Raw genomic sequence first — 23,883 nt, 5'->3', positions numbered from 1 at the left:
AAAACTTTTTGGAGGACATGAATGAATTGATTCATGGGTTGCCAAACGGGGAAAGGATTTTTATTGAAGGAAACTTGAATATATTGGAAATGATTGTGGGAACTTTGAAAAATTCATAGGGCCAAGGATATGGAGTAAGGTTTTGAACTAAAAGATGCTATCTATACTCTGTAATATCGTATGATTGGGTATTAATTATGACTTAGTTCTAGATGAAGAAATCACAATTTCCATCTTCAAAAGTGGGACAAGCGTTATTTCATTCTAATGTTGTAAAGGTTGTAACATAATACCGAGAGAAAGTTTAATCACTCAACATACAGTGGTAAAGGTATTAGATATTTGTATTAGAAGATGGAAAGTAAGAGGTATTAGACAAAGAAACCCAAGGATTAGGTGGTAGAATTTGAAGGAGGAGAAATAAGACATGTTTAAAGATAAAATTATCAAAGAAGGCAAGTAGAATTTATACAAAAAGTAAGGGCTTGATGTTGCATTCTGATGCAAACCTATAGTGATAGGAAATTCACTCGTGATACCTCCACTTGTTTTCTTACTAAATAAAACTTTGTCACACATGTCCATTGGTGTATACTTTTGTAGAAAATATACTTTTAGTGGATGGAACTAGAGATGTATTTAATGCTAAGTTAGTAATTTGGCCAGACACTCTAGAATTTAAAAGCTTTCAATTAAGTAAGGCTAAGTTTAGTAAAACTAGAAACATATATGAAAGGATTGTAAGACTCAATGGTGGAGAAATACCAAAGACATAGAGCTTTTGATATCTTATATCAATAATTCATAAAAATAGAGAGATTAAAAATTATGTGAATCATAAAATAAGAGAAAGGTGGATGAAGTGGAGAAGAGCATTATAAGTTGTTGAAAAATAATGTCTCTCATGAATTGAGACTCGAATGCTAGTGTTTTTTAAAACACACAATATCCACAACCTAAATGCTATAATGAAATTGAAGAGATAAGAGAGATGTATCTTGTGTATTGTTCTCTACAACATCGCACGTTAATAAATATTCTATTTTCCTATACAAATGAGTCATTGCACTCTTTATATAGACACCAAATGATGTGAAGCTAAAATATACAACTCTTTGGCAATGGAACAACCTTTTGCATTGGGCTGGATTGGGCCCAATATTAGGCACATTCTTTTTGGGCTTGGTATGACCCAATATTTCTAATAGAAGTATTATGTGATTTTAAAATACCCATTAAGTTAGAGAAATTTTTATAAGATTACTATAAGACTAGCTATACTCTGTACTGTAGAATGTGGAGTTCAGAAGTAATATATTCATTAAAAAAAATGTAGTTGAAATGAGAATGATAAGATAAATAAGTGGAAATATATATGCCTACATATATGTTTCTAAATGAGTCCATCAAAAAAATATGTTTCTAAATGAGGAAATTTGCTTTGAAATATGGGCTATTGATTAAAAGACAAGGGACAATTGCTTGAGATGATTTAGTCATGTTCAAAGGAGAACGATTAATGAATCAATGAAAAAGAGTAGAATGATTCAAAATGAAGAAGTAAAATAAATAAATAACAGCAGAAGTATTAAAATATAAAGTCAATTAAAGAAGAACAAAAAGTATAACTTCAGATAGAATAGAATGTATGACAAAAATGAAATCATGTGGACGATCTAGACTGATCTATTGAAAATTCATAGCCAATCCTCGAATTTAGTATTAAGATTTTGATGTTGTTGGTAGTTGTCTGGATCGATCGATTACATTTATACACGGTCCTAGGAGTAGTTTTGTATGCAAAAGCTGTAATGGTCTGTCCATAATATTTTTAGTACCAAATAGATGTTCTCAAATGATTGAAAGCATTAAAAAATAAAAAATGATTGAAGGCATTAAGAAAATGTCGCTTTAGAATAAGGACCGACGACAATTTATCACTAGCAAACTAAAGCATAATGTAGCACTAAATATAAGTGATGGTCCTTCCTCTTCACTAATTAAAATCCTTGTCGGCTTCCATTGCTTCACATTTCAGTTCTTTCCTAGCTTTCCAACATGAGCTAACATTACCTCATCATGAATGAATAAGATATAGATAGGCATCAATAATGGAAGAAGATTAGATTAGGTTGTATTAGAAAGCATCAGAAGTTTTATATTCTCTTTCATTTCTAATTAAAAATTTCCAGTTTCTCCAAAACTTTGTGTCAATATTGGATCTTTTCATTTAACATACATTCCAATCATTGATTGGAAACCTTTCATGTCTTTCCAATGCTAAAATCTATCATTTATACAAGTAATTAACCAGAAGTCTCACATGAAAGAAGAATAAAAATATTTGTTGAAGTAACACATATTCTTAAAGTTTTTGAGTTAAAAATAGTGTTAATAATGGAGATTAAAGATTTCACATAGGGCAAGAGGGGTGGACAAAAAAGAGGAATTCATGGCACTTATGCCCTCTTGTCACTATGATGATTTCTTGTCTGAACTCTGAAGTCCAAGTTTTATGTTTGATCAACTTCTTTTATCATGCCTAAAACCCTTAAAAGTGGCTTTTCAAGCCTGCCAATATCACTATCCTGTAGTAGTCTATTTTAGAACGTAATCATGCTTGCTTTATGCACCTTTTAATGTGCATGCAATGCTTTAGGTAGACACTTGTTAGTGGGCTCTTACCAACTTGAGAATGGAGATACTGCACCTTTCTAACTTCCAACCAACTACCTAAGGCAAAAATTTAGGGGATTAAGCAAAATTAAGAGTTTAAAAATTGTGACAAATGTAAATGTTTCTTGATTGGGAGTTGAGTTTGATCAATTATTTGCATCCTTGAAAAGTAGAAGCCAAGTGAAACCTTTAGTAGTTTGTCGGATTCCTTTGAGAGTTTGAGTTGTAAGTTGACTCAGAGAGAAAGACCTAGGGTGAGGACATTTTTTTGGTGACCTAATTGAGGCTATGAGCCTATGACTGATGGGGTAGGTTAAGATTGTTGCATCAAGTCAAAGTGAAAGCCAAGCTAAGAGATTGTGACTAAAATAAATAAAAACTCGCACCACCTCAGTGGAAGCATGAGGCTGATGATGCTAACGTTTTCATTGTTTAAGTACTAATAATTATGTGATTGAAATTTACAATCTCATTGTTGTAATTTCGTTGGTGTGATGATGTAAACTAGGAGTGTGTATTGACTAATTGACATCATAATCTTTCCTTTGAGCCAAAAAAAAAAAAAAAAAAGAATATTGACATCTTTTATATGAAATTGGAAGTAAATATAGAAATTTTGCTTTGATATCATTTGAAGTCAGAATTGAAGCTGAGTACCTTTGTAATGTTCAAATGGCATTGTATTAGAGAAGATGACAATCATGGTGACGCTTACTCTAAAAATAGCATGATGAGTAGGTTTCATGAACTTACAATTTGATCTTGATTTTCATTCTGGCTTCCATTCCTTTCTATCTTGTTTACTTTCTTCTTAATGTTTTTTTCCTTTTTCTTTAATTATCACATTATGAATGATAGAACTATGTTCTTCATTGCCATGTAAAACAGCCAAATGGCATTTGACCATGGGTAGATGTCAAAAAGTGGATACTAATATAATAAAATTAATTACCAAACGACATACATCAAATGCAGTGAAGATATATTCCATAGATAGTCAAACATCCCTAACAACCCCAATTTTAAAAACACTTCTCTCTTTAATTATTTTAACTAATTCGTGACTTAGAAAACCATGGTGTCATATAATTATAATAAGATTATGATCGACATTTGTTATATGTCTTAATCATCTAGTTAGAACGTAGTACCACGGTTGACAAATTTGTACCATTCTATTGTTAATCCTTTATATTATTTTTGCATACGACACAGACTTTGTTAAAACTTATCTCAGTAAGGGATACCTTGCTTTTTTGAAGGGTGTTCTGGGCCAATTTTTAACAGCCCAAAACAAAAATATCTAACAAAAAACAACACTATCTATATGTTTTGGGTCCAAATGCAATTAAACGTAGGCCAAAATTGATTTGCCATCTCTTTTCACTATGTGGGTTAAAGCCCACATTACAAGTCCATCAGAAATCTGGAAGTTGTGGACTAGAAGAGTAATAAAATACGGACTATAAAAGTACAATCCCAAGTGGAAACGGTAACTATGTATATAAATATTAACCTTAACCTAGCTACAACTCCCACAATCCCAACTTATACCATAATCTTCTTCTTGTTGCCGTTTCTCCCTTCTCCAACAAGCCAAAGTTCAAGATTTTTGCGAAATCTTTACTTCCTATCTTAATTTTTTAAGGAATTTTCACAAGCAGGTACGTGCAATTTCTCAAATTATGTCTCTTTTTTTTTTTTTTTCTTCTCTCTCTCCTATATAATTGTTTTCTTTTGTATTTTCCTTTTCATCCCAATTTTATTCTCCAATTAAAATTTTAAATTTTAGTGTTTGATGTTTAATACTAGCACAAATCTCCAAACTTTAGCAACAACCTAAATAATTGTGTTTTGATTATTTAGAAGTCTCAAATATATATACACCAAAATTCTTTATTTATAATCTAGAAAGCACACATGTTTCATTTAGGGTTTCATACTCATATTAGATCATGTAGGTGTTCATGATTCCTAATTTACAATTATTTTATACCCAACTTGACTTTTTAGTCATTTTCTCTTTAGCGTAAGTCCAACTTCTTCTTTTGTTTTTTGTTTTTATGAATAAGTTCAATTTCTTTATGAATTGATTACAGATTAATTATATGAGTTAGATTAGATGTCACCATTTAGTTTTGATATATATAATTGTATGCATATAATAATGTTATCATCAAGAATCAAGATATACCTAATGTAATTTTTTTGCTCGTTTGGGGTAAAATTGTTATGACATTAATAAATAATATATATTTTACTTTCTTTATAAGATGATAATGATTCAGAGAGTCGCCAAAAGTTTTACCATATGATACTAAAAAAAATTGGTCATATAGGTGGGAGTCTTGAGAGATCATTGATCATAAACAATGAAGCCGGAATCAAAGAGAGTTCCCAAAACTCACACTTACTCCCATCGCTTTAATTCCAGCAATTCTAAGCTGGAAAAAACAGCTTCCTGTTTTGACTTCAGCAAGCTATTGGAGGCTCTAAATGTTGCACAGGAAGAGGTTACTATAGGAGCTGTTGTAGACAATAGTATTAATGCTTCTTCTTCATCTAATGCCATTAATAATGTTGCCAACCAAGAAGGGACTACCACTACTACTTCTACTTCTACTACTTATGACTTGAGTAAGCTCTCAGAGGCACTGCATGTCATTCAAGAGGAAAAGAAGAAACAGCTTTTGCATCTCATTCAAGAGGAAAAGCAGAAAAAGCTTTTGCTTGTCACTCAAAAGGAACAGCTTTTACATGCATTCTTGATGAGAATGATGAGATGCAAGGCTTATACTCAAGTGCTTTTAACGTGTCCGTATTCTAAGATCAAACCGGGTACCCTCAATCCGCAAATGAAGAAAGAAAGATGTTTAAGGATTTTATATATCCTTAGGAAGAGCCGAAGAGAGGCAAGAATCATCAGTTAACAAAAAAACGCTTCAAGTAACTGAACAGCAATGTGCAATTCTAAACGGTGTAAGCAACTATTGTGAGAACTAAAATAGTCTATTTGGATATCGCTTATTTTGCTGAAACTGAAAATTTATTATTGAAAATATTATAAATAAAGGTAAAAGTTAGTTAAAATAGTACAGTAGGCTCATGAATAGTACCAAAAAGTGTAATGGAGCTCATAAATAATAGCAAAAATAAGCTGAATAGTGAAATAATTTATAATTTTCATTACTTCCCAAACGCATACTAAGGGTGCGTTTGGATACCACTTATTTTGCTGAAAACTGAAAACAATAAAAAAAATAATTTCCGATTATTGATCACACTCACAAAACACTGTTCATTTACCTTAATGCACTATTTATGTCTCATGAACAGTGCAAAAGGCGCTAGCCAAAAAAAAAAAAAAAAAACAAAAACGCTAGATGCTGAAATGCAATTAGCTATCCAAACGCAAACTAAATATATGTATGGCATTGTCAGAAAGAAAGAAATAAGTGGCATAATTTATTTTCCTACTTTTTATAAAATTTAGGTACTCAGTTCTTCAGGTGCAATTCATTAAGTTTCTTCATTAAAATTAAACACATAACTACATTGAATTTAATTGTAAGTTAGCAAGTTGTTTGTACGACATTTGTCAATGTAATTCTTCAAATTCTATCCATTTTTCCTTTGTTTTCTCTTAACTATTTTCTTTTTTAGTAATTTCTTTTTCATCCCAATTTTATTTTTAGGGTTGTTTCTCAATTTAAAATTTAAAAGTTTAGTGTTTGATGTTTAATACTTGATGAAGCACAAGTTCGTCGGTCGTAGTGAATTCGTTAAGATGAAGCCGGATGTTCACTTGCGTCACAATGGAAGTAACAATCCCTTAAAATGGTCACCGGTGTGGTGCCTGCCACCACGCCTCCGATGCCAAAGTCAATATAAGGAATTTATGATAATAGAATGTAAGAATAACTTGGTATGTTTCGTAAAATGTGTGTGTACCTTTTGTTGGGGGTTTTGAAGGCTATATATACATATTCTCATTACTTCTAACCGTTGGGCTATTATTGTGGTTTTAATGCTCTTTTGGGTAACGCCTTATTCTCTGTAATGTGGGCTTTAATGGGCTCCCAACGGCCTTCATGGCTGGCTTTGTAACTGCCTGAGTCATTTATTGACTATATTGAATGACTTCCATATCCTTGTCAATGATGATTGGTTGCTCCGTCTGTCAATATGACTTCGTCGTTCTCAGTGGCTTTGCCTAGGAGTGGTGATCTCGTCAATCCCATCAGTTGCCCCCCAGGTTCTGTGGTTGTCATGACATGTCATGACGACCATAGAAGATGAAAGGTTTTCCTAAGCTGTCCATGACTCTTGGGGTTTCGCTCCGAATTAAATGCATAGTAGTGGCGCCACACACGACGTGGCCACGTGGTGCATGCTGATTGATGGAGTTAATTGCATGACCCTTGGGTTTCCCGTTGTTTTTCAGTTTTTTTTTTTTTTTTTTTTTGGGCCTTAGTTTTTTTTAAACTTTCCTTTCCTTCACTTTTCCCCATTTTGACCCTGTTCCGGCAATATCCTTTGAATTTTTCTCCAATTGAGTTGCCTCTTTTCAAGGTATGTTCCTCTCTTCCTCTTCGTCTATTTCCTTTTTCTTCATAATTTGTTATAAGTTTCTGATTTTTCCTTTCTCCTTCCTTTACTATGGTTGTTTTTCGCTTTTGGATTGATTTTTCCTCTTTCCTTTGTTGTGGTTGTTTTTGGCTTTTGGGGCTTTTAGGGTTCATCTCCTTCTTAGTTTTTCATGATCAGTGACTCTGAGGTTAGGGTAGCTTGCCCCTCGGTCTCTTTCTTTTTTGCTCGCTTAGGGGCTACTTTAGGTGTTTCTGGTGACTTTCTTCCCTTGGTTGGGGATTTTGTTTTCACGGGTTGTGGGTTGAGTGCGGTCTTAGGAGAGCTATCCCCAATACTTAGCCAATCGATTGCTTGGTTTGAGGGTGAGACGAAGAGGATGTCAGAGGTGAGATCCAATGAGCTCAAGATTGGGTTGTCGTCTAGCGACGGCCCAGTGGAGGGTGATACAGTCATCTCTACCCTTCGAGCGGTTAGGGCTTTTTATGCCCTCGAGAAGGTGTGTGGGCTGGACGCTGACACTGTGGGTAGATTTAAAGATAGGTTTCAATTTCCAGAACGGGTTCGTGTTCGTCAGCCCAATAGTGAGGATCGGGCTTGTCACTTCTTCCCTGGTGAGGTATGCTTCTACGAGGCTGCCTTCACTTATGGGCTCAGGCCCCTCGTCCATCCGTTTATAATAGAGCTTTTAGGCCACTTTGGTATTGCTCCCGGGTAGCTTATGCCCAATTCATGGAGGATAGTGGCCAACTGTATGGAAATATGGTTGGCCACTAACAAGGACATGATTAAGGTAGGTGAACTCGTCTATCTTTATCGTTTGAAAGAGTCAAAAGAATATGGATATTACGAGTTAGTACCTTGGGCGAGGAGAGCTAGGATTGTCAGGGGTTTACCTTCGTCCTTCAGGTATTGGAAATCTCGTTTTTTTTTCTTGTCTGGGGACGACTTTCAGACCCCCCCTCTAACGAGGCTTAGGGCGATACCCCGAGGTTTCTCCGTCGGTGGGGAACCCCAAACTTAGATGCGTCATTATTTCTCATTATCTGTTGATTTTTGTTCTGTTTATATGGTCGTCACTAACCCTTTTTGCCGTTACTTTGCACAATTAAGAGACGACCTAAGCTCAAAAGCAAGTACTAGGATCATGTTAAGAAGGCGATAGAGTATGCCAAGACAATTGAAAGTTGGGACGATCTTGTAGATCCGCAGACCCTTGCGTTCTATTACCTAGGCTCGGACCCGTCTCCCTATGTCCTGCGCAACCTTGATATTGAAGAAAAAAAGAGTAAGTGTTAGGTTCGTCAGTATTGACTCTTTTTCATACACTTGGATATGTATTAACAAGTGTTTTCCTCTTGCAGAAATGACGATAAAGTTTAAGAAGGACATGTATGCCCGAATGAGGAGTAAGAAGGATGAGCCCTTGTTCGCCATTGGGGCTAAGTCTGTCCGTGTAACGGAGAGAGGGGCCCCCATGCTTTCAGCGCTTCCGTCCACTCCAAATCTTGGGACGGTGGGAACAGCATCGCCGACCCCCTCAATGGAGGAGCTTACTCCCCAGCATAAGAGACCAAGGACTGGGGATAAGCAAAAAGAGAAGGTTGACTCCCGATCTTCCAGCGTCTGGGACGATGCTGGGGTTGCCTTGGTGCGTGCTTAGGATGTCTTTGGTGCTGACGACATGAAAGTATTCTTGGGGGTGTCTGCCAATGAGGTTGTGGGGTGTCACCTCCATAAGCTCGTCTAGGTACCTATGCAAATTTATATCCTTCGCTCGTCTCTTTTTTTTTTTATTTATTTATTTATCTTCTCAAGTGTTGGGAGAGAGTCTCCACCTTACTTCAGAGTACCTAGCTCAGAAGGCCAAGGTCAAGTCTGCGCTATCTCATGTGACAACCTTGGAGGCAGATAATTTGAAACTGAAGAAAGATCTGATAGCTACCATGAATGAAGATAACTTAGCCAAGGAAAAGGTCAAGACCTTGACTGACGAGCTTAGAACTGGGCGGCAGTTGACTTTGGAGAAAGACGAGCAACTTGCAACTGCTAGGGAGAAGATCAAAGGCATTGCTGCTAAGGCTGTCGAGGGCTTTCAGCAAACTGAGGAGTACAACACTGTGCTCTTCAGTTGGTACTTCAAGGGGTTCGAGCTTTTGAAGAGATACTTCATCAAGCACCCTTCTGGAGTGGACTTGGAGAAATTGGACTTAGAGGAGGTAGACAAGGAGATGGCTGCTGACAAGGCTACCCAATCTTAGGCTATTGAGACTGACGCCCCCGAGAATGACTCTGCTAATGACGATGTTGCTGTTGACGCCTGAACCTAATACTTACGAAAATTTTCTTCTCTCTTTTTTCTTTGGGTGCCCGTTATGTTTTGGGCTTTTGTAAATCTAATTTCAGAACAATTTCCTTTTAATCTATCTTGAGAACAATATTTTTAGCCCAGTGTTTATGGGCCTTTAAATGTGAAAACAATGGTAACTATTCGTTGTTTTTGGGCTTTAATTAAATTTATGGATGTGTACTTACTTGCATTTGTGATTGCACACTTATTGGCTCATGATATGCTTGTGGTGTCTTACATCCGTACACGCTTTGTACTTAGTAAAATTTTTAGTTGTGACTTTCCTTTTTCTTCGTCAGCAATTTGCTTCTCTTCTGTACGGGTTTTGCTACTTAGTTGATTTTCTGCAACTCACACCCCTTCAAGGGATCTCGTCGAGGGTTTTGGTGAATTGGTTGGGAGTTAAGATTCAGCCTGAACTTTGTTCTGGTTTGTTGCAAGGTTCTTGTCTTTTTTTTTTTTTTTTTTTTTTTTTTTTTTTTTTTTTTGTAAAGGTTCTTGTTTCGTTTTTGGCCTCGTTAGTAACTTATATCCGTCTGGGCGAAATCTTGTTACTTGGCCATTTTTGGTTTTTGTGACTTACATCCTCTTAGAGATCTTGTCATGCTTATGGATTCATCAATAACTTACATCTGTCAAGGTGGAATCTTATTACTTTGCCAAAATTTGTGTGACTTACACCCATTTAAGGGATCTTGTCATGTTTATGGCTTTGTCAGTAACTTACATCCGTCAAGATGGAATTTTGTTACTTTGCCAAAATTTTTGTGACTTACTCCCATTTAAGGGATCTTGTCATGTTTGTGGCTTCGTCAGTAACTTACATCCGTCAAGGCGGAATCTTGTTACTTAGCCTTTTTTTTTTTTTGGATCTGCTTACACTAAAACATTGGCTGAATAGTCCATTTTATTTTTTTCAAGAACAAATACAATTATCCGTCACATCTACTGGTGATATTTCTTCAAGTGCTCAATGTTCCATGGTCGCAAAAACCTCTGTCTGTCTAGGGTTTCCAGGTGATAGCTGCCTTGCTTGGAGTAGTGGACGACTCAGTAGGGTCCTTACCATGTGGGGCCAAGCTTTCCTTGGACAGAGTCTCTAGTCCCTGTGGTGACCTTGCACAGGACGAGGTCGTCTATGTCAAGTCGTCTAAGCTTTATCCTCTTATTGTAGTATTCAGCCATCTTCTGCTAGTATTTCGTCATTCTACTGGAAGCTTTGTCTCTTACTTCATCTAGACAATCCAGGTTGATTCGTAGCTGATCGTCATTGTCTTCTTTGTGCCACACCTCTCGCCTAATGCTGGATACTTCTACCTCGATCGGGATTACTGCTTTAGTGCCATAGGTGAGTCTAAAGGGGGTTTCTCCAGTTGGGGTTCTTGCCATGGTTCTATAGGCCCACAAGACGTTGGGCAATTCTTCTGGCCAGGCACCCTTCGTGTCGTCCAGCTTAGCTTTGATAATCTTAAGTAGTGTCCAATTCATCACCTCCGTCTGTCCATTCGCCTATGGATGCCGTAGGGATGAGAACTGGTTCTTGATGCTTAGGCCTGAACAGAAGTCTCTAAAGCCTTGGCTATCGAACTGCTGCCCATTATCTGATATGATTGTCCTTGGAATCCCGAACCTGCAAATTATATTCTTCCACACGAAACTCTGGATTCTTGCTTCAGTGATGATTGCTAATGCCTCTACTTGGACCTACTTTGTGAAGTAATCAATAGCAATTAGTAGGAATTTTACCTGACCTTTACCTTAGGACAGCAAGCCGACGATGTCAGTTCCCCATTGTGCAAATGGCCACGGGGATGCTATCGTCGTCAGTCTCTTTACTGGAAGACGCTGGACATTCTCGAACCTTTGACACTTGTCACACTTCTTAACAAGCTCTATTGCATCCACCTGCATAGTAGGCTAGAAATAACCTGTTCGAATGACCTTGCTTACCAGGGATCTAGGGCCAGTGTGGTCCCCGCAAACTCCTTCATGGATTTCTTCCAGGATGTACTTGGCTTCCTCTTTGTCGGCACACTTCAAGGGAGGTGTCCATCCTGAAGAAAGGATATGATTGGTGTCATCCAACTACCTGCGCTTTGGATTGCGAAAGTGGAGATCTCCTCGATGCTGGGGCGTTTCTGGACCTCCGTCATCAGACCCATGCTCGTCGCTCCTTCTTCCAACGAGGCTAGCTTCGCAACTTCATCTGCTACTATGTTCTCGCTTCTGGGGATCTATACAAATACTACATTATCAAAGTTCTGAGTCAAATGTTTCATCAATCTGAGGTATCTCTACATTCACTCCTCCTTTGCTTCGTATTCTTCCTTAATCTGCCCTATCACGAGCTTTGAATCACTCTGGACTAGCAAGTTCTTAGCTCCAAGTGCCTCACCAAGCCTTAATCCCGTCAGTATTCCTTTGTACTCAGTTTCGTTATTAGTAGCCAAGAATTTTAGTTGAACCCCATATTTGAGCACTTCTCCGTCAGGGGTGGTCATGACGACCCTTACTCCCCTCCCCCCTCCTTTGGGCTGACGAACCATCGGTTTGTACTGTCCACCGCTCTTTTTCATTGGTAAAGTTGTCCTCGTCCGAGAGGGTGAACTCGCCGATGAAGTCCGCTAAGGCTTGCGCCTTAATGGCTGTCTTGGGGTGATACTCAATATCGAACTGGCTGAGTTCAATCGCCCACTAGACCATTCTCCCTGCTACTTCGGGCTTGTTCATGGACTTCCTGATGGGTTAATTCATCATCACCAAGATGGGGTTCGCCTGAAAGTATGGTCGTAATTTACTTGAGGCCACTATTAACGCGAAGGCAATTTTTTCAATTCTTAGGTACTTAGCTTCTGCACCTTGGAAAGCTTGACTGACATAGTAAACTGGGAGTTACTTTCTTTCCTCTTCTAGAATAAGGGCTGAGTTTACGGCCATGGTTGAGACTGCCAAATACAAATATAAATTTTCCCCTTCCTTGGATAGACTCAAGAGGGGTGGATTACTCAGGTATCGTTTGAGTTCCTGAAAGGCTACTTCACATTCGTCAGTCCAGGCAAAGGCCTGCTTCAAGGTCTTAAAGAAGGGCAGGAATTTGTCTGTCGCTCTAGAGACGAACCTATTAAAGGCTGCAATTCTTCCTGTGAGCTTTTGGACCTCTTCGACGGTCTTGGGCGATGCCATGTTGAGTATAGCTTGCACCTTCTCCAGATTTGCTTTTATCCCTCTTTGGGACACCATAAATCCTAAGAATTTCCCCGAGGATATGCCAAAGGCACATTTGCTGGGATTCAACTTCATCTAGTATTGTCTGAAGGTGGCAAACGTCTCCTTCAGGTCGTCCAGGTGGGCAAGTTCTTCTTTACTCTTGACGAGCATATCATCCACGTATACCTTCATATTCTTGCCAATTTGCTTGCTGAACATCTTGTTCACTAACCTCTGGTAGGTTGCTCCTGCGTTCTTCAGCCCGAAGGGCATCACCTTGTAGTAGTAAAGCCCCTAACTCGTGATAAAAGCAATTTTCTCCTAATCTTCTTCGGCCATTCTTATTTAGTTCTACATTGAGAAAGCATCCATGAACATCAGTAATCTTTGCTCGATTGTAGAATCCACTAATTGGTCTATTCTCGGCAAAGGGAAACTGTCTTTCGGGCAAGCCTTGTTCAAGTCTGTGAAGTCCACGTACATTCTCCATTTCCCATTTGCTTTCTTCACTAGGACGACATTCGCGAGCCAGTCAGGATAGTAGACCTCTCAGATAAAGCTTGCTGATAATAGTTTGTTAACCTCGTCTGTAATCACTTGGTTTCATTTTGGAGCAAAGACCCGTGGTCTTTACTGTACAGGCTTTCTCTCCGGGTCTACGTTCAGCTTATACTGAATAACTTTTGGAGATATGCCTGGCGTGTCTTCATCAGTCCAGGCAAAGACATCCAGGTTTTCTTTAAGGAACTGGACGAGCCATGTTTTTATCTCGGGACTTAGTGTCATCCCTATTTTTGTCGTCTTTGTTGCCTCTCCTTCAACCAGTTCCACTGTCTCTAAGGTCTCCACTTTATCCTCTTCTTTCTCCTCGATCATTCACGTATGGTTCTCCTTTATGGCCAACATGGCCTAGTAGAATTCCCTAGCCAAGACCAAATCTCCTTTTACCTCACCAACACCGTTTTCAATTGGGAATTTTACCTTTAAGCAATAGGTGGACGTCGTTGACTTCCACCAGTTAAGTATGGGTCTCCCAATGATCACATTGTAAGATGAGAGGCAATCTATTACTAAGAAGTCTAACTGGTGTGTCAACTACTTTGGGTAGGTCCCCACTATCACTATCAAAGTTACTATACCCGTGGGATATACTCTATCCCTACTGAAACTGACGAGGGGGGAATCAAATAGGCGTAGTCTCTCTAGATCTAGCTTTAGCTGCTGGAAAGTGGGAAGGTAGATGATATCCACAAAACTCCCATTGTCCACAAGGATTCTCTTGGTATTGAATCCCTCTATCATTAGCATTATGACCAGGAGGTCGTTGTGAGGCTGTCTCACTCCTCTAGCATCTTCTTCACTGAATAACATGTCCCGATTCATCCATATCTGTTTAAACGGGGGTACTGTGTGCACGCTGTTCACCTGCCTCTGACATGCTTATTTGAGAGACCTGAACGACCCATTCGTGGATAGCCCACCTGTGATCGTCCTGATTTTCTCGATCACGATTTGTGGTCATTGAGACATATGATCCTCATCTCTAGGTGAGAACCCACACTGGCTTTTATCCTCGTCTCTAAACCTATTGGATTCTCCCTTTTTCAGATACTTCTGCAGTTTTCCTTTCCATATTAATTCCTTTATCTGCTCCTTCAGGTCCCGGCAATCTTCTGTATAGTGACCATGGTCCTTGTGGAAACGGCAGTAATTCTTCTTGTCTCGGATGTTAGGGGACGAATGTAATGACCTTGGCCATTTAAGGTAATGCTCATCCTTAATCTACGCCAAAATTTTGTCAACGGGCATAACTAAAAGAGCGAATTTTACCATTCGAGGAGTTTTTTTGTCTCTCAGTTTACTCTCATCGTTGGTCCGGCAATCTGGACGCTCCCTTTTTTGTCTTCTACGATCGTCCTCCTTTCCCTTGTCTGTTGGCTTCTCTATATCTTTTATAGCGGTTAGTGCTTCTTCAGCATTCATGTACTTCTGTGCCTTTAGGAGCATCTCTGCCATCGTCTTAGGGGGATTCTTTGCGAGTGACATCACGAACTCTCTAGACTTTAGCCTTGCCTTAAAGGTCGTTAACTGCACTTTGTCGTCAGCTTCGTCTACCTCCAAGATCTCCCTTGTGAATCATTTCATGTACGACCTAAGGGTTTCTTTCTCCCCTTGTCTAATAGTAAGCAAGTGGTCAGCTGGCCTCTTAGGGCGTTGTCCCCCGACGAAGGGGCGTAAAAAAGCATTGCTCAACTATTCGAAGTTATCGATGGTCGAGGTTGGCAACTTCGTGAACCACTCTCTTGCAACTTCTTTTAGAGTGGTAGGGAAGGAATAGCACAATATTTCATCAGGAGATTGTTGAAGGCCTAGTGTCTTCTTGAAGGTGTTGAGGTGGTCCTAGGGATCCTTTAGTCCATCAAACGGTTCAAGCTGGGGCAATCTAAATTTTGAAGGTACTGAGCACTCTAGGACGACAATAGTGAAGGGAGAGTCTGTTGCCCTGACCATTCTATCCAGGCTTCGATCTATCTTTTCCTTAATGGCGTTCATCAGCTCGTCCATCTCCTTCCTCATCTCTTGAAAAAGATCTAAGTTCTGATCATTTGGAGTAACAGGCCCTCGACGGTCACTTCTTCTACGGCTATCTCCCTCATCCTCCTGATTGACTCTGGATCGATTCCCCTCTTGTTGAAGCCGCAGCCTCATTTCCTGATTTTGCCTAATGAGATCTTCGACCATGGCCGCTAGAGCCTAGACTTGTTGAACCAACGCGGTTGTGTCCTGATTGGACTCCATCTAGATATATAGAAGTTTGATAGGAACTAAGTTTTCGAATCGGAGCACGAAAATGTCACGTTTCCCATAGACGGCGCCAAACTGATGAAGCACAAGTTCGTCAGTCATAGTGAATTCGTCTAGATGGAGCCGGATGTTCACCTGTGTCACAATGGAAGTAATAATCCCTTAAGATGGTCACTGGTGTGGTACCTGTCACCACACCTCCGATGCCAAAGTCAGTATAAGGAGTTTATGATAATAGAATGTAAGAATAACTTGGTATGTTTCGTAAAATGCGTATGTACCTTTTTGAGGGCTATATATACATATTCTCATTACTTCTAGCTGTTGGGGCTATTATTGTGGTTTTAATGCTCTTGTATGTAACGCCTTATTCTCTGTAATGTGGGCTTTAATGGGCTCCCAACGGCCTGTATGGCTAGCTTTGTAACTGCCCGAGTCATTTATTGACTATATTGAATGACTTTCGTATCCTCGTCAGTGATGATTGGTTGCTCTGTTTGTCAAAATGACTTCTTCGTTCTCAATGGCCTCGTCTAGGAGTGGTGATCTCGTCAATCCCATCAATACTGACACAAATCCATAAACTTCATTCTTTTAAAGCAAAACCTAAAATAATGTTCTTGGGGTACAAAATATTGTTTGTACTTTATTAATTAATATGGTCATGTATTTGAATATAATTGATAAATTTAATATAATGAACCTAAGAATTTGTACCTAAATTTTTTTCATTTTCTTTTACCACCATTGCAAGTCAATTTTTTTTTTTTTTTTAAGAATACTAAGTATTTTTAAAATACACACACACACACGAGGAAAGATGAGAAGATCTTAAAGAAACTGACAGTGATGTATATCCAAAATGGTCTAATTCTTGGATTTAATTTGTGTGCTACTACTATTCAAAGGTTTTGATACCATCAGCCAATGGCGGAGCCATGTTAAGACCCAGGGGGGCCTTGGCCCCCCCAAAATTTTTCAAAATTTTCAGATATATATGCACATATATGAGTTATTTAGAAAATTGAATTTCTTTCTTAAGTATGTAAGCCTACTGCCCCCCCGCCCCCCCCATTTCATTAAAATTTTGATCTATATTTATATAAATAGGATTAATAGAGAGGGTTTTTAGTTTTTTTTTCCATTACTCATTAGGAAAAGAAAAAGAAAAGAAAGCAAAAAAAAAAAAAAAAAAATCTCTTGCTTATTGGAGTTTGCCATGGTTGGAGGAGTGAGGCAAGCAGTGGAGGTAGTAAAGTGAAATCTTTTTTAAAAAAAAATTACACAAAACTCAGCTAGTTGAGAAGATAAAGCCTCTGATTCCAGATACTTCGGTACAGAGGCAAGCAAATCAGATCTCCCAAGTTATTTTCTCCCTTTCTTCTATCTCTCTTTTATCATTGTTTCCCATTCTCTTGTTTTTCATGTTTTTTTCTCTCACTTTGACACTGATTGAGTGACTGATATTTTTTTTATTTTTTAACAAAACACCTACTTTTAAAACTAGTTGTTGACGAACCTAGAGATCTGTGGTTTTGATATTATTATTATAATAATAATAATAACTCTATAACATTTTTACAATAATTTCATAACAAAATTTATATGATAATTTATTATTTGTTCTTATTTGAGTCTATCACTAACATTGTTTTTACCTATCACTAACAGTTTATCCTTATGCTCAGAATTTATTATAAAACTAGCATGTAGTCCGTGCTTACGCACGGAAATATTAACAATTGTGATGATAAGATGTTTATCTTAGTAGATTCAATTTCCACATTGAGCATTATGAATGGAAGTAACTTAACACCAACATTTAAAAATCAAATTGGACACATAGCACAAAATTAAACTACAATTAGAAATCAATTTGATTCAATTTGAATTCTAAAATTGAACTTCAACTTAATATAATATATATGATTATATTTTTGTCACTTTTAACAAATTAACAAAATCTTAATCCAGACACACTAAAAACTATTAAAAAATAAGAACTAATCATTTGAGCTTGGAATCTTCTTGGAGGCGCCAATGAAGCGCTAATGTATGAGAGTGTGAAGCAAGGAAGAGTGGGATTGAACATTGTGTTTGAACCCGGCCTTGCTCTAAAAAATCCGTAAGGAGGAGGAGAGGGCAGTGTGTGGATCTAGTTGGTAGAGGTTGAGAGAGGAGGAGACATGGGATGAAGATATGGAATTAGGAGGAGATGATGTTTTACTTTTATAGTCTTTCTCGTTGGACTCCTTGGTTCTGGTTGTGGGATTAGAAGAGCTCCAGACTCTATTGAGATCACCCATAAAAGTGTGCAGATGAGATGTTCTTGCTTAGGCCAATGAGTATTATTATTGTGGTTTTCTTGGCTTCCGTGTTAAATGTTAATGCATCATTTATTTGGGCACAAAAATTAGAAAATTTAGATAAGATACATGACACAAAATTGGAGTCCAATTTATAATCTCCATGAAAGTGTGCAGGTAAGATGTTTTTGCTTAGGCCAATGAGCATTATTATTGTGGTTTTATTGGCTTCTATGTTAAATGTTAATGCATCATTTATTTGGGCACAACAATTAGAAAATTTAGATAAGATACATGACACAAAATTGAAGTCAAATTTATAATCTAATTAAATATTTTTTTGAGTTTTGGTTAGGACAAGTGGCGCAAAATTGAGAATCCAATTGAAATCTAATTGGATTTTCTCTCTGCTTCACCTATTATTATATATATAGATTATTGTAAAAATATTGTGTTAATAGCATTATTAAGGTCCGATTAATGTATGCCCTAAGGGCATTCATTAACAAATCCGTTTTTAGAAAAAATTTATCAAGAATTGAAAAAGCTGTCAACGCCTTTTCAATTCCTGATAAAACTTTTTTCAAAATTGGTATATTATTGTGTGCCCTTAGGGCACACGTTAATAAAATCATTTTTTAAATAACTTTATGGCAGGTATACAGTGACACTTATTGGAACTCTAAAACATTTACTATTTAGATTGAATTTCTTACTTTTTAATACTGACTAGTTTATAAAATACTAGTATTTGTAAAGTTTAAGTACAATGGCAAGACTCCAAGCATTTGTATACAGAATAAACTAAATTACAAATATAAAAAATAAATCCCCTTTAAATAGGGATGACAATTGACATGATAAAGACGGATAATTAACAGAATTTTTTTACTAGTAAAGTTTCAAGTTTGCATGTTTTACAGTTTACACACTTTGGCGTTGATCAATTTACAATAAGACCGGTTTAAAAACATGAGTATCTTTGCTAAAAATTAAGTTGATAAATTAGGGTTCTATTTTACCATTTCTTTGGATACTTTCAAAACTAAATCACAAATATAGATAACACAAAAAAAAAAAATAATAATAATTAATTAAAAAAAAAAAAAAGCATATTACTTTTCATTTTCGTGGAATCTAATTAATGGACATAATGTGTCATATAAATATAATATGATTAATTGATTATAAAGTGATTGTGTATTAATTTGTGTAAATACTTAATAGTACACTAGTCGACCCCCCCAATGACAAGTTGCTGGCTCCGCCTGGCATGTTAGGAAGATATTGTTCTTATATCATATGATTTATTTTTCATATGTAGAAACATGAAATTGAAGGAATTGATTGTTTGGAGTAAATCACATTATTGACATAATTAATTATATTGGTATGAAATTTATATTCAAAACATACTTATAATAAATTGATAATTAACTTATTTTCAAATTTGTTAATCACATTATAAATATGAGTTTCCATTGCAATGTATTATCAATCAAATGAATAAGATGTAATCCTTTGACTTTTGGTACTGTGGACATAGTCATGTAAGCTTTAGTGACCGAACAACATTAATTTCTCCCATTCTAAACTTATCCTTTGGCCGCTTTTAAATTAGAGCCATAAAATAAAATTTATAATTACTATTAAGGAGTTTCTAGTGGCAAAGCTCACTCCCATTTAGTTAGAATCATCCATCAAGATTCTAAATTTGAACCCTAAGAAATGTGATATTGGTTCAAAAAGTTACAATCAGATTAAAGAATGAAATTTAACTTATTTAAGAATATAACCTCAAATTTTATGGGATGGAGCTTTAAAAGTGGTAAAATTTAGATACACTTCTTTCAGTGTTGTACATTAGGTTTCTTAATTAAATTCAACTATATCATTGGATTGACCAATAAACCACATGGTTACATTCAATTGTCTTTTAGGAGAAGATAACACTTGGTACTATATTGACCAATATAACCATGTGGTCTAATTAGGAAATATAAGGTATATTCAAGTCTACGTCCCTTATTCGACAATAAAAAATTATACCAATTAAGTTTAACGTAATACGGTTTTTTTTTTTTTTTTTGTTTAAATATGAAATTTGATAATTATAATAGTTATTAATAAATGTTTAGCATGATTGTGCTTGTATATAGAATTATATTGCCTACGTTTTAAAGAACAAAAAAAAAAAGGTGATTCTAATATAGGGTTTAATTATGGAATAGAAATTAAATTCATATAAAATATGTGTGTGTGTGTGTGTGAATAATAGAGTAATTCTTAGGTACTCTTAGAACATGGTGAATGGTGCTCCCTCATCTCATAATTATGGTGAGATCCACTCATTAAATTCATAGCGAGATCCATCATAAATGTGAGAGAGGGAAGCACAATTTCAAAGGAGTAAGCACCATTTCACTATACTCCAGGATTGCCAATGGTGCGAGGTTCTCATGGAGGATAAAAGACATGCAGGGTTGACACGTGAAGGCCCATGAATGATGCACTAGTGAAGGAAAAAACCAATTAGGAAAGGGGGAGCAAGTAAGACTTGTTCATGGCCCAAGCCTACAAAGAGGCAGAGACTCGCACGTGAGGAGGAGATTATTGGGTGTACACATATGAGTGAAGTCCCACATTGAATAAAGATAGGAAGAATGAGTGGTTAATATAATATACTTAAACACATACTCATTGGGTTTTGGCCTTTTGGGTTAAAATGTGTCTCCATAAGTTATATTAATTACTCAAGAAAACTTCTCAAGGTGTTTATCTTCCCAACAATTTTCACTAATAAACTTGGCTCAAATACTTTCATCATTTGCTCTATCTTCTCCTTGGAATTGGCTTACCCCTCAGAGCATTGCCTTTTGTTTTTTTATTGGATAAACTGAATCCTCCATTAACCGAACAATTAAGGAAAAAATAACAGGCAATCAGCCGTACTAACATCAGCAATAGCAGTTCGGATATTGAGATTTTTACAAGAGAAAGACTTTTTTGATAAACACAAGAAAAAGACTTCTAATACAAACAAGTAACAACCAGCTTAGTAGTAGCATGGGCTACAAGTCTACAACATTATCATCTCCCAGTTTTAGAGCAACACTATCGCATTATCAATTTCTAGAAAATTGAAATTCTTCATTCCTCAACTACTAATCCTAATACTACAATAACTAATCAATAACTAGTGCTCTAAATTCAAATAAATTAATAAATAAATAACTAGCTACAAGTATTTAATATTCATTATTTTATTTAATGAATATTTATCTATATATTAATTTATCTGATTTAATATTCATCCACAACTTTAATTATACAAAAAATAATAATAATAACTTTAATTATACAGAAAATAATAATAATAATAGAAGTATATAAAACGAAAAGGCCACCGCCTCGGCCTAGGTAGCGTATATATTGCACACTCAAGTCGTCTATAAGTATTAGCCTTAACCTAGCTACAAAATTCACGTTATTCTATAACCTTTTCTTCTACTTGCCGTCTATCTCTTCAAAACGTCCTACTTCAACAAGTTTGCAAAATCGTTGCTTCTTACCCTAATCCTTCTATGATTTTTTCACAAGCAGGTATGTTCAATTCCCCAAATTCTGTCTATGTTTCCTTCTTTCTCTCTTATATAACTGTTTTCTTTTGTATTTTCTTTTTTCATCTCAATTTTGCTTTCTATGTTCTCCAATTAAAATTTAAGAGTTTAGTGTTTGTTGTTTAATACTAGCACAAATCCGTAAGCTTCATTCTTTTAGAGCAAGTTTTATCTATGAGTGTATATGTATATAAATTATTCTTAATATTAGGAAATACCCTACTTGACTTTTTTGTAGTCTTTTTGTCTGTACGAGTATAAGTCCAATGTCTTTTCTTGTTTTAAATTTATGAATAAGTCGAATCTATTTGAATTGATTATGGGTTATATGAAATAGATATCATCATTCAATTATATTATGTATTAATTTTTGTGGTAAAAGTATTATAATATGAATAATATACTTTGTTTGTTTATAATAAGATGATTATTAATTAGAGAGTCAGCAAAACATTTATAAGCTGAGAGATCATTGATTCAGAAACAATGAAGCCAGGATCAAAGGGAGTTTCCAAGCCTCACACATACTCTCATGGCATTAATTCCAGCAATTCTAAGCTGAAAAAAACTGGTTCCTGTTTTGACTTCACTAAACTATCGGAGGCCCTGAATGTTTCACAGCAAAAGGGTACAGTTCTAGACAATATTAATTCTTCTTCTTCATTTTCTGATGCCATTAATAAAGCTGCCAACAAGAAAGGGACTACTACTATTGCTTCTGCTTCTTCAACTTATGACTTGAGTAGTCTCTCGGAGACACTGCATGACATTCAAGAGGAAAAGAAGAAAGAGCGATTCCGTGCAGGCTCGATGAGATATAAGGCTTATTTTCAACGGCTTTTAAGGGGTATGTATACTAAATCTGAGATCACACCGCGTGGAGCTGAGCAAACAAAGCTACTTTTTGCAGTTTCATTAAAAAGTGAAAATTGCCTTAGAAGATGTAACTCACAGTGAGAGGTTGGCTAATACTATTGCCCTTCTTTTTGATTGCACGTACAGATTTACTGTATAATCTTGGTTTTCCTTTCAGTGTAAAGATTGGTTCTTTTTTTTTTGAGTGAAATTCATATTAATATTTAGTTTGTCACAATACATGTACAACTCATTGACCTTAATGTTTGATTTTGATTTGTGTTCCTTGCACTTATTGACCATCATGGTCATGTTGTTTTATGAACCTAATCTTCGTTTTAGATGAAATAAGTCATCAAGGATAATCTTTGTTGTATTTTTTTGTTCCAAACATTCTATCCTGTTGCTGCCTCACATTATTTTAGGTGACAGGTTCATCTGCAAGGCTTGAATTTCCTCCCACTTTTAATAATAGTGGGGCCTGGGCCACCGGCCACCCCCCCCCCCCATAGAGGTCGCCAGGTCGGTGTCTTGTTGAATTCTACCAGCCATAGACTATCCCAAACCGACCCACCTCCAACAGCATGCTCAAACTTGAGGTGTATTTAATAAATTAGTCACTAACCCATGCTATTTAGGGGAACCTACATATTTGTGAGGCAGATTAAAATAATTTTATAAAATCTTAAATTGATTAAGAAACTACACAATTGCATGATTTGCTCTTGTATAACTTCAATTTGTGTTACAATTTAATCAGAAGTCATTCCTTGAATGTGCAATGGTCAGTGCCGGCTGAACAATGGAGCAAGAGAGGCGGTCGCCTAAGGCCCCAAGTAAAAAAAAGGCCCCAAAATTTTAATTAATAGGGTTATTTATAATCAATAAATAAAATAATATTTTTTTACCAGATGAAAAACAAATAAAAAATAGAAAAAAACGCAAGGTCTATAATATTTTTTACAACACTTTTACAATTATGCTAAGTAGTAGATTGTTATAACCTGTTATTGATGGCAAAAAAATAATTATAGTGATATTTTCAAAGAAAAAAAAAAGCAACTTAAAACCTAGGATTTATTGTAAAAAAATATTGTGAATGTTGTACTTCTAAAAAAAAAATAAGAACAATAATAAGAGTTTAGTTAGCAAACTTTTACTAGTTTTCATCTAAGTCCACTATTAACACCACTCTTTTACTTACTATTATCAATTTACTATATCAACAAGTATAAAAAATTTTGTCATATTTTTTTTGTTTATAAAATTTCTAAAAAAAAAAAGAAAAAATTCTATCTAGTTTATGTTAATTAGTAGTAATTTTGCATCTAAAACAAAATAATCAATTTTCGCCTTAAACCCCCAAATGCATCAAGCTGCCCCTAGCAATGGTTGACAAACAAAAAATTTGTCAAACAATTTCAAATACTGCAAAAAAATAACTCAAAAATTCGGATATTAAAACTTCTAAGAGACC

General features: G+C 36.2%; 2 protein-coding genes across 3 annotated transcripts; both read left to right on the top strand.

Annotated features, from left to right (window-relative positions):
* The first annotated feature begins 4,237 nt into the window (after nucleotides 1-4,237).
* Nucleotides 4,238-5,693, top strand: LOC115984024. The gene is made up of 2 exons (XM_031106900.1): nucleotides 4,238-4,340; nucleotides 5,016-5,693. The coding sequence occupies exon 2, from the start codon at nucleotides 5,049-5,051 to the stop codon at nucleotides 5,604-5,606; it is 558 nt and encodes a 185-aa protein (XP_030962760.1). The 5' UTR covers nucleotides 4,238-4,340; nucleotides 5,016-5,048; the 3' UTR covers nucleotides 5,607-5,693.
* A 15,744-nt stretch (nucleotides 5,694-21,437) lies between these two features.
* Nucleotides 21,438-22,608, top strand: LOC115983823. 2 transcript variants are annotated; one of them, XR_004090265.1, is made up of 2 exons: nucleotides 21,438-21,534; nucleotides 21,990-22,608. XR_004090265.1 is itself a non-coding variant. In XM_031106646.1 (2 exons), exons 1-2 carry the CDS (start codon nucleotides 21,516-21,518, stop codon nucleotides 22,506-22,508), a joined length of 495 nt encoding a protein of 164 aa, XP_030962506.1. In that variant the 5' UTR covers nucleotides 21,438-21,515; the 3' UTR covers nucleotides 22,509-22,608. The 2 variants fall into 2 exon arrangements, 1 of the variants encoding a protein (XP_030962506.1); XM_031106646.1 differs by having other exon boundaries at nucleotides 22,033-22,608.
* Nucleotides 22,609-23,883: the final 1,275 nt, after the last annotated feature.

This window comes from Quercus lobata, chromosome 4 (assembly GCF_001633185.2).
Source record: "Quercus lobata isolate SW786 chromosome 4, ValleyOak3.0 Primary Assembly, whole genome shotgun sequence".
NCBI lineage: Eukaryota > Viridiplantae > Streptophyta > Magnoliopsida > Fagales > Fagaceae > Quercus > Quercus lobata.
The sequence above is the reverse complement of the archived record's forward strand: the minus strand, read 5'-3'. Positions and strand labels throughout refer to the sequence as shown.

Bases quoted from the DNA above. Each gene is read 5' to 3' on its own strand.
- LOC115984024 (XM_031106900.1), top strand. From the start codon at position 5,049: ATGAAGCCGGAATCAAAGAGAGTTCCCAAAACTCACACTTACTCCCAT.